Consider the following 12,177-nt stretch of genomic DNA (forward strand, 5'->3'; position numbering starts at 1 on the left):
AAAAATTAATTTAAAATGCTGCCACTATGGACTTCCCTGGTGGTCCAGTGGCTAAGACTCTGTGCTCCCGATATGGAGGGCCTGGGTTCGATCTCTGGTCAGGGAACTGGATCCCACATGCCACATTTAAGAGTTCACCTGCTGCAGCTAAGACCCAGCACACCCAAATAAACAGATCTTTTTTTAAAAATGCTGCTACTGTATCTTTAACAATGAGACAATGTAAGCCATATAAATAGAAAACCATTTCTTTTTGCATATGTGTACAGTAAGATGACATTAGAGAGTAAAGCATGTACCTGAGGTTTTCAGTCCATTTCATCTCTAAGTCATGGGCCATTCTGTCCACTTGTAGTTTCTCCTCTTCTTTCATGGCAGCCAATGTTTCTTCATGCTGTCGCCTCTCTTGCTCTAGCTTATTCTGAAGAATAAAAGCTATCAATAAAGACTAGTCTTCAAAGTCACTGCTGCTTATTTCAAGTAAGGAGAGTGCCTGCCTTATAACTTTTAAATTCTTACAGCACAATAATCGATAGCGCTATCTATAACAATTATTTGCAATTTTCTGACAATAAAATCATGGTACCCATTTTATCTTTTAAATGTCCTTGTGCAAGACATATTTTATTAAGGCTCATACATTGACAAGTTATTTTTAAAAGCTTAAAATCAGCATTTAATTAATAACCTAAGCTTTCCATATCATAGGTATCTAAGAATTCAATTATCTTCACCTGAACACACACTACATAGGCAAATATATCATTAAAATTCATTCCCATTCATATCAAAAGTATGCTATCTATTCAAAGCTTAGGCATTATAACTGTACCTCACTGACCTGATTAAAATAATCATGAGAACTTTAGGCTTCTATTTTTATCATGTAACTTCAAACCAGTGGTCCATTGGTTTATGTTACAGTAATAGACTATGAAATATGTGACATCTCCGTAGAGGAGCATAAATCAAGTGGTTTTCTGGAGTGTGGGGCTGGACATGACCTGTCTGGACAACACCAGCAACCGTTGACCCCTGCCAGCAGGGCACCCGCTCTCAGGGCACAACAGAAAAGGAAGAGATGCTGGTTATCACAGTGACCCTTTCTGGATCACCCACTTGCTGTGGCATTGTTGAGGAGCATATCCAGATTTATGGGAAAGCAGGAAGTCAGTGCTAAAATTGTTGACCTGGCTGCTGCTGCTGCTAAGTCATTTCAGTCGTGTCTGACTCTGTGCAACCCCACAGACGGCAGCCCACCAGGCTCCCCTGTCCCTGGGATTCTCCAGGCAAGAACACTGGAGTGGGTTGCCATTTCCTTCTCCAATGCATGCAAGTGAAAAGTGAAAGTGAAGTCGCTCAGTCGTGTCCGACTCTTCGCGACCCCATGGACTGCAGCCTACCAGGCTCCTCCGTCCATGGGATTTTCCAGGCAAGAGTACTGGAGTGGGGTGCCATCGCCTTCTCCGGTTGACCTGGTTAGTAAGCAGTAAATGGTGAAACCTGAATTTAGCAATCTTAGCCAACTGTCATTTTCACTAAGTACTCTGCTTCGAGGAATTATTTTTTCCACCAAAGACAATGTTGAATGGAAGAGAATTACTCAAAGTAAGAAATCTCTAGCTACTGTCCTCCTAGTTGTATGATTCATTTCTCTATCTTCTAAGGCAGTCTAAATATTTGCTCTGCTCCATGAGACTTGAAGGGAAAAGACAAACCTTTCCCAGTATCTGTAGGTCATGGAGAATCACTTAGTTGCTATAGACCAGAGTTCAAATTCTTACCAGTTAAGAGAATTGTGCATACTATTAATATTATGGGTTGAATATTATTATGGGTTGAATTGTGTTTCCAAAGAGATATGTGGAAGTCCTAGCACCCCAGTTCCTCAGAATCTGATGTTATTTGGAAATAGGGTCAGTGAAGATATAATTAGGTAAGATGGAGTCAGGCTGGAGTTGGCAATGCCCTTCGTCCAATACAACAGGTATCCTTACAAGATATAAGGACACAGGAAGGATGCCATGAGAATACAGAGAAGACTGAAATTGTGCTGCCACCAGCCAAGGAACACCTGACTACCAGGAGCTGGAAAAGGCAAGAAAGATCCTCCCTTAGAGGTCTAAAAGGGAGAATGGCCCTGGGAACACCTTGATTTTGAACTTTCAACCTTCAGAACCGTGAGAGAATAAATTCCTGTTGTTTTAAGCCACCATGTTTATAGTCTAACTTAGCTATGTCAGCCCTAGGAAACGAATACACTATATATATAATGTGATGTTTAAAATAAACTTTAAGCAAAGTAACTAAATCATATTTTTACCTCGCTGATATTTAGATTACAGTAGGATAAAGACATTACCTCAACATTTAATAGAGCATCCTTGGTCTCCTTCAGCCTCCCTTTAGTCAGATCAAGCTCATTCTGAAGTCTTTCCTGGGAGTCCTGAAGGCTGGCAATGAGTCCTTCGGCAGAGCCAAGACCTTGTTCGCTTTTGCTTACCATTTCTTGGAGGCGGCCAATCTGCAAGTAAATACAGTACTTTTAATACATCCCAGTGTAATCGACTAGCAAACAGTCACGCTTCTTAAAGACTTTTCTTTAGATGTAATTTTACTGATGGATCTTTCTTGATGAATTTGGAAGAAGCACTCAATCATGACAGTCTTCATCTGTTGTTTTTTGAAAAGACCTCCATATTTGTGATTTCCCTTTGTCATGGCAACCATGTAAATAAATGGATACCTCAAGCTCCTGGGAATTCCTGCTCATATCATATAATCAAATACCTATAACAAAGAATTGAAGTAAGATAAAGATTATGCCCAAGACTGAGGGGAAAATATTTTTTTTAAATACAAATATTTTAAAAATTGCTCTTTAAAACGGAATCAAATATTTCATTTGAGCCCTGTTCTTCTTCTATTTATAAAAGTGATAGATTTTGATCAATATTGATAAACTGATAATGAAGCTTAAATTAGGGTATGCTGTGATTTCTGTGTTTCCATAAAAAAAAAAAAAAACTGTGTCATGAAATTGTTGAGTTAAATTTATACACTCTTGAAATTAGCTAATAGACAATGTGTTAATTAAGCAGATTCATACCCGCAAGTAATGAGAACTAAAATCAATAAATGAAAATACTTTAAATTACTTCACAGGAAAAGGCTATGACAAAAAATCTCATTTATATAAAACAGTCAAGCCTATCAAAACCCTACAGAAATGACAACTGGTAATTTAAAAATAATACCTGAATATTTCTCACTGTAAATACATACATTACAAAGAAAACTGGAAATCCTTCAACCCCTCTCTAACCTGAAATTCCCTGTCCCCAACTTCCTGTCTCCTTTCCATGCAGATGTATGTACATGCTGAGCAATTGTGGTGATGGGAGCACTTTATCTTGTTAGCATCTTTAAAGGAATGCCAACCTCATAAAATGAGCTGGGCACTTTCAGTTTTTCTGAGCTCTGAAATATTTTCATAGCTAAGATTTACTTGCTTTTTGAAGATTCAGTAAAAGTCATTCACTAAAATCCTCTGGATCTAGTGCCTCTTTAGTATATGTGGGACTGTTCAGTTTCTTTCATGGCTATATAGTTGGTTTGGCCAGGCTGTTGAACTACTTTGAGTCATTTTAGAAATTTAAATTTTCATACAAAGACATCAGTTTTCCCTAAATTTTAAAATTTACTAGCATATTTGTACATAATATTCATATATAGTGTTTTAAAATTTTTCTGTCATTGTATTTATGTCACATTTCCCTAGTCTATATAGTTTGTTTCTTCTCTACTTTTTGTATTGATCTGGCTTGCCATGAAAGTGTTTTGCAGCAGTGAATGAACGAATGTAAGAAAAGTGACTATTAACAGAGTTAAAGAGTACTGAACTTAGCAAAAAATCTAGTTTCAAGTTCTGGGTCTGTCAATACAAAATAGCAGTATAAATACCTATCTTATAGAGTTATTATAATAATTAAGTTCTACAATACGTGGGAAAAGATTTTTTAACTAGAAAGTGACATACAAATATTAGGTACCAATCAATAAGGAAGGGACAATTAAAGCTATCAACGAGGAAAATAATTTTCTTCCATAATCCAGAAAGTTTTCAGATAAATAAGGGTTATATATACAGAAGGAATACATTAAAAAAAAAAAACTTGTAAATAACAGTATTCATGTAATTACACAAGGAATTAAAGAGTGTTCAAGAAATAAGAATCTAATTATAGACAGAATGAATATGTTTAAATAGGAAAAAACTTTAAAATTCTGTACAACTAAATAAGCACTTTCAAAGAACATAACTGATTAAAGTTTGTTTTCCAAATATAATAAAACTGGTTATGTACGGAACACATCAGTTGCCCTTCATTATCAGAACCTCCTTTTGTCACTAGGGGAATCTATCCTCCCTAAGGGGCCAGGAGGTCTCAGCAGGGCTTCAACCCAACTCCAGGACTGAAACATTCACTAAAGCATACACAAATAAGGTCATCTCATTCTGTTGACCATGGGGACTGGTCAGGGGCAGGCACATGATTAAAGAGACCTCAGGACTTTTAAAGGAGCTCCTAAAAAAGGCCATTTCCAGTTGCACATATACCTAAGAGGATGCATTACTGAACAATTACCACACAAACAGAGAAAACCCAACTCAACAGAAAAAGAGAAACTGAGCTCCAGTGTCAACAAGTTGCGTTCCGAATCTGGTCGTTGACTGATGCTAACATTCTCCTGGGACTTTTCAGCCACATGACTCAAGAAATTTCCTTAGGCCAGTTTGAGCTGGGATTTCTGTCATGTGCAACAGAGATCAACATTCAGATTCTTCTTGTCAACGTGCACACCGAAGGAATTACAGTGATAGAAGCCTCCTCTGGAATATCTACCCACACTTACTCTTCTCTCTAATCCATTCTTTATGACACTCCAGATTCAACTTATTAAAATTACAAATATGAATATGAGTGTCAGCTCTACCCCCATGCAACCGTCCACATATTTGTACCCAGCATCTTCCAAATGCTTTCTGTTTCCTTCAGGATAACTTCTAAAATCTTTCAAGGGGCTTACAAGGCACCTCGGCATAGCTCCTGCCTAACTCTCTGGTCTTGGTTTGGCAACACTCCTCCATGGCTTTTATATTCATTGGGGGGAAGAGAGGCTCTGTGGTTAAGAATTAATTGAGTTCTGAAATTTCACTGCTAGGATTGCAATTCTGGCTTTACCCAATTACTATGTGACCTGGGCAAGTCACGTAACTTTTTGTGATTTAGTAACTAGTATTTACTGCATGGGATTATTTTGAGACTTAAGAGTATAAAGGAGAGAATATACTGAAACAATGCCTGGGTCACAGTAAGAACTAAATTAAGTATTATTATACTATAGTTACTTTTGTACTTCATCTATACTGACATCCCTCCAATTCCTAGAAACTGCTCATGTCTCAGGGCCTTTGTGGGAGCTTTCCTCAGTTTATTCTTGTAGCAAACTCCTGTTAATCACTTACCACCATTCTGTAATTTTTGCTGAATTTCTACTGTAAATTTTGTCAATAATCTTTAAGCATTTCCTTAGCTTCAATACACTAGAATGTATATTCTCCTCCTTATGGCTTTTACACATGCTGCTAAATTCCTTTCCAGGAAAATCATTTTATATTCCCATCAGCAGCTTTTGGTGTTTATTTCTTTACCCTTATCAATGCTGCATGGTCTTATGTTTTTCTTAATCATTGTTCATTTTATGGTAATGAAATGACATCTTACTGATTTCATTTCCAGTTTTCAAATGATAGTGATATTAAAATTGTTTTCCATGTATTTTCTTTAGCCCGTTTTAAAAAACTACACTGCATTTTTCTTACTGTTTTGTAAATACTCCTCTGCTGTTAAAGATTTAAATTCTGTTACTCATATAGTTTGCCAATCATTTACTCCACCCTCCCAGTTTTTCCTCTCTCACAGTTTTGTTGGTGGCTGCACAGTAAAGAATCCACCTGCAATGCAGGAGATGCAGGAGACACAAGTTCAGTCCTTGGGTTGGGAAGACCCCTGGAGAAGGAAACGGCAACCCATTCCAGTATTCTTGCCTGGGAAATCCCATGGGCAGAGGAGCCTGGTGGGTCGCAAAGAATAGGACGTGACTGAGCATGCACGCACAATTTGATATACAGAAGTTTTAATTTTAACTGTGCAAATATTTTTTTAATTCATGATACTGCCATGATATTTCAAAAGGCCTTCTCTGCCCTTTTATTTTTGTCCCTGGTATTTTCATATTTTATTTATATTCACGATTTAATATTACATTTCAATGCTCAGCCCATCTGGGATTTTTTTGGTACCAGCTTGAAGAAGGAATCTAACTTTATTTTCCTCTTCTCTTCCATTGATACGTAGTCTTAAAAAAGTACTGTCATCCACTATGATTCAGATTAAACCTATTAACTCTAGCTTCTGTCCTACTGTTCTACTGACATGATAGAAATGTCCTCAGAGCACTCTTGACTCAATGACCTTTTCAGGCCTCACAGTCTGCCTCTAAATCACTCTGTGACATTGTGAGGCACTTCCAACCCTCTTTAAGTATTTGCTTCCGTGGTTTTCTAATATGCATTCATCCTTATTCTCATGCTTTGATTCCTCCTTTTCAGTTTTGTTCCCTGGCTCCGTTAATTCAATATTGGTACTCCTCTTTTACCAGCAACCTTCTCATCAGCTATCCCTGGGTGAACTCTTCTTCTTAAATGGCTTCAAGAACTGCCTGATCTTTAGCTCCAAATCCACATCCTAAACTAAGTTCCAACAGAGATGTCTTACAATCACCTCAAAGTCAGTGTATCTGAACAACTCAATGTCTTGCCACCCAATGTGTTTTCTTCCCTGTACTTCCTGTCTTGCAATAGTGGCATCATTACCTGTCCCAAACACCCAAGGAGACACCTGAGTCACTTTCTCCCACTCACCACACCAAACCCTATAAATTTTATTTTAAAGCTTTTTAATTTTTATATTTTATTGACATACAGTGGATTTCCAGTAATATATTAGCTTCAGGTATACAAAACAGTCAAAGAGGGCTATGGCACCCCACTCCAGCACTCTTGCCTGGAAAATCCCATGGACAGAGGAGCCTGGTAGGCTGCAGTCCATGGGGTCGCGAAGAGTCGGACAGGACTGAGCGACCTGACTTTCACTTTTCCCTTTCATGCATTGGAGAAGGAAATGGCAACCCACTCCAGTGTTCTTGCCTGGAGAATCCCAGGGATGGGGGAGCCTGGTGGGCTGCCCTCTATGGGGTCGCACAGAGTCGGACATGACTGAGCGACTTAGCAGTAGCATACAAAATAGTGACTCAATATAGAATTTTAAATAAATTTTAATAAATAAAATTTTAAATAAAATTAAAATTTTATAGGCTGTACTGTTTTAAAGTTATTACAAAAATAATGGCTATATTTCTCCATGCTATACCATATATCCCTGTAGCTTATTTATGTTATACATAGTAGATTGTACCTCTTAACCTCATACCCCCGTCTTGCCCCTGCCACCCCTCTCCCTACTGGTAACCACTAGTTTGTTCTCTATATCTGTGAGTTTGCTTCTGTTTTCTTTTATACATTGGTTTGTTTTCTTCTTTTAGATTTCACATGTAAGTGATAACTGGGAATATTTGTCTTTTTTCTGTCTGACTTATTTCACTAAGCACAATTCTTTGTGTCCATCCACATTGCTGCTAATGATAACATTTCATTCTTTTTTATTGCTAAGTAATAACTGAATTTTATATACACACACATCTTCTTTACCCATTCATCTGTTGATGGACACTTAGGCTGCTTCCATATGGTGGCCATTATAAATAATGCTTCTATAAGCACTGGAGTGCATGGAGCTTTCTGAATTAATGCTTTTTATTTTCTTTGGATATTTACCCAAGAGTGGAATTGCTGAATCATGGTAGTTCTATTTTTAGTTTTTTGATGAACCTCCTTACTGTTCTCTACACTGACTGCACCAATTTCCATTTCCACCAACAGTGTACAAGGATTCCCTTTTCTCTACATCCTGGCCAACATTTGTTATTTATAGACTTTTTCATAGTAACCATTCTGCCAGGTAAGGAGTGGTATCTTGCTGTTTTTGACTAGCATTCTCTAATAATTAGCAATGTTGAGCATCTTTTCAGGTGCCTGTTAGACCTTTTTCCAAAGAATACATGTGGATGGCTGTCTAGGTCTTCTGCTCATTTTGTTTTGATCTATTTACTTAATTTTTTTTATATATACTCAGTATATTTTATTGTATGCCGTGTGTGTATGCTCACTCGGTTCAGCTGTGCCTGACTCTAGGACCTCATGGACTGTAGCTCACCAGTCTCCCCTGTCCATGGGATTCTCCAGGCAAAGATACTGCAGTGGGTTGCCATCCCCTCTTCCAGGGCATTTTTCCGACCCAAGGATTGAACCCATGTCTCCTACCATCTCCTGCACTGCAGGTGGATTCTTTACCACTGAGCCACTGAGAAGCCCATTCTGCTCATTTTTTGACTGGGCTGTTTTTCTATATTGAGTTGTATGAGCTGATTATATATTTTGGACATTAACCCCTTATCTGTCATATCATTTGCAAATATTTTCCCTCATTCAGTAAGTTGTTTTTTCTTTTTGTCAATGGTTTTCTTTGCTGTGCAAAAGCTTTTAAGTTTAATTAGGTCGCATTTGTTTATTTTTGCTTTTATTTCTTTTACCTTAGGAGACAGATTCAAAAAACATGGCTACTAATTACATCAAGTATTTACTGATCTACTACCATTTGCCAGGCAGCATAACAACTGTGATAGACCACTGTATAACAAACAAGTCCAAATGATTTTCATTTTAACAAAATACTGAAAAAATATATATAGACTTCAAAAGTTATTTTCAGAAGAAAATCAACAGCTTAAAGTTTTTTTTAGTGTATTTATTTATTTGCCTGAACCACATCTTAGTTGTAGCCTGCAGGATCTTTAGTTGAGACAAAGAAGATATCTTAGTTGTGGTAATGAGGGGTTGAACCCGGGTCCCCTGCATTGGGAGTGAGGAGTCTTAGCCACTGGACTACCAGGAAACTCCCCAAAATCAACGACTTAAATATTATAAGAACATTTTAAAAGATCATAATGGTCAGATTGATTGATGATTCAGCTTACATTTTGCCTTCGGGGGTGATCCCAAAATACCATTTCATAGGATTAAATGGTTATCTTCCACCTGAGATTTTAAATTCACTAGCTTCCCTTAATATTCTGTTATGATTCTGGAATTCATGAATTTATCATCTAAATACATAGTTGAACTATTTATGTTTTTAGGCTATTTCACTTGTAAGGGTATCAAGATACATCAACTTACAAAAATAGGACATTCTCTAATTTTTTTTCTAAAACAATCACTTTCAGTCTTTACAAACTACCTCCCTAAGTCTTTCTTCCTGTCTTTCCATAAATGTTCCTATTTTCCATCCAATAAATGTAAGTGGGATAAAATCTTTATTTAAAAGGCAAAATTTTCTGACTTGGTATTTTTTAAAATGTAGCTATATGTGATTGGCAAGAAGCACATGTAAACATTAGAATGCAGAAAAGCAAAGTCAGTAGATGAAAAAATATATATCAGTCAGCTTATACAATATCAAATAACAAAGACTAAGCCAAAAAGAATGATTCATTAAGTAGCTAAAGCAATTTTATATTTGTATGCATATAACAAAAGCCGCTAAATATACAAAGAAAAAAATGATACAGAATGTAAGAAGAAATAAGCAAACCCATCATCATAGTATCAGTTTTTAGAAGCTGATAAATCAAGAAGATAAACCAAAAAGAATACAAAATATTTGAAGAAAACAGCTTAAAATTCTGCTTTAATGAACAGGAATATAGACTTCATTGCATTAAACAAGTGGGTGCACTCAGAATATTAAACTTCTCTCATATGAGAGGTTACTATGCTTGCCTTAAAAAGTTTCACAAATTATTTTCATATGAACCACAACGTCATTAAGGTTAAAGGCATTTTGATCTCACACAGCTCTTCCAGAGAACAGAAAGGGCACAAGTCCTGCTTCATTTTATAAGGCTAATATAACTTTGACTCCAAAACCAGAAAAGGATGGTATAAAAAAGGAAAAGCACAGAGCAATCTTATTCAAGTCTAGGCTTAAAAATCTGAGAATATAAAGAAATACTATGTTTAAAAAAAAAGAACAGAAAATTAACACGTAATACAGTTTTATTAACTAAAGTACAGATTTTGTTTAAATTTCACAACGTTTTTTGCTAGTGTCCACTATTTGTTTTCATACCTTATTTAAGATTTTGCATTGTATTTAGCTGCATTAAACAGCTTCAGCTACATGCAATGAATCCTGATAAATTTTCTTTTCATTTTTATTGTTACAAATATTTTCCTTTCTAGGACTTCTTAGATATACCCACCACTTAAAAATAGACATTTAATCTCCAAATACATGGGATTTTTAAAGTATCTTCAATATTAATTTCTCATTTTGATATTAATTTCTCATTTAAGTGCTTTCTTCTCTGCAATCACTTTCTGTGTTTTTTCAGTCTTTTAACTTTATTGATAGTTTCAATGGCTAAGTCAAAGACCTCTCTTGATAAATGTCACATTGCATTTGAAAATATGTGGGTTATTTTCAGGTATCTTTTGATACTGATTTCTAACCTAAGTCCACAGTGATAAAAGAACACACTGTATGATTTCAATAGACTATGAAATATTTGTACATTGTTTTATGTCCCTGGATATGCTTCAGTGTCTCCTGGTGTATAGTCTATGGGAACTTGAACAGAATTTGTATCCTGCTGTTGTAAGAAATTATATAAATCTTAATTATGTTGAATTGTTTCTAGTGCTTTTCAGGTCTACTATATCCTTCTACTTTTCTGTCTATTCATTCTATTATTTTTGAGAGTTTGATATTCAAACTCCAACTAAAAATATTAAATTTATCTACTTAAAATTAATTGTAATGTACAGTGAAGTAGTCAAAGTCACTCAGTTGTGTCCGACTCTACGACCCCATGGACTATACATACAGTCCATGGACTTCTCCAGGCCAGAATACTGGAGTGGGTAGTCTTTTCCTTCTCCAGGGGATCTTCCCCACCCAGGGATCAAACCCAGTTCTCCTGCATTGCAGGCGGATTCTTTACCAGCTGAGCCACAAGGGAAGCCCAAGAATACTGGGGTGGGTAGCCTATCCCTTCTCCAGGAGATCTTCCCAGCCCAGGAATCGAACCAGGGGCTTCTGCACTGCAGGCAGATTCTTTACCAACTGAGCTATCAGGGAAGCAAAAATCTTAATTTATCTATTTAAAAATAATTGTAATGTATAGTGGAACTATAAAGAAAATAAAAAATGAATAATCTGGCATGGATAACTAGGACTTCTTCTAGAACTTCAAGGTTGATTTAAAATTATAAAACTGATTAATGTAAGCTGCAGTCCATTGGGTCACAAAGAGTTGAACACAACTTAGCTACTGAACAACAATAAAGGTACCACATTAAGTTAAACAAAAAGGAGTTAGATCCCAAGAGATGCAGAAAAATCAACATCAATTTGTGATTGTTTTTTAAATTAGGAAACTTAAAGAACATTTACAAAATAAAACTTCAAAGAAGCATCATAATTAACTGTGAAATACTGACACCCTTCATTTTAAGAGCTGGGAATAAAACAAGAATGCTTATTATCTCTGGAGATCTTAGCCAGCAAAGTAAGGCAGGAAAAAAATGCCCCAGGGTGAAGGGAAGGTAGATGCAGATGAGGGATGAGTCAGGCATATTCTTGGGGAGCCATTCTAAAATGGCACTACAATATTATCAGGGTGCTAAAACATAATTGAGAAAGTAAGTATCCAGAAGGAAAATCAATTATGTATTTATCAGAACTCTTCTCAGTGAAGTAACAGTAAGTAGGTTGGAGGAATACTTAAACCACTTGGGAGTAAGGAGGAGAACTCCAGGGCACTTGCATGAGAAACACAGATGGTCACTAAACCACCTTTTAATGAGAGAAACCACAAGGATCACAGACCCTGAGGGAGGTGTGCAGGGGATGATCCTGAACAATCAGCGAC

General features: G+C 36.5%; 1 protein-coding gene across 8 annotated transcripts in view; it reads right to left on the bottom strand.

Moving 5' to 3' along the window:
* The window catches only part of FAM184A (family with sequence similarity 184 member A), a 123,891-nt gene that overhangs the window by 45,087 nt on the left and 66,627 nt on the right, over positions 1-12,177 (bottom strand). For all 8 annotated transcript variants that reach the window (XM_025294773.3, XM_025294771.3, XM_025294774.3 and 5 more), the window contains exons 7-8: positions 2,363-2,524; positions 300-421 (exon numbers count right to left, since the gene is read on the bottom strand). In XM_025294773.3, the coding sequence (XP_025150558.3) occupies positions 300-421; positions 2,363-2,524 (284 nt within the window). The remainder of the gene's footprint in view (positions 1-299; positions 422-2,362; positions 2,525-12,177) is intronic.

The sequence above is a fragment of the Bubalus bubalis genome, chromosome 10, assembly GCF_019923935.1.
Source record: "Bubalus bubalis isolate 160015118507 breed Murrah chromosome 10, NDDB_SH_1, whole genome shotgun sequence".
Classification (NCBI taxonomy): domain Eukaryota; kingdom Metazoa; phylum Chordata; class Mammalia; order Artiodactyla; family Bovidae; genus Bubalus; species Bubalus bubalis.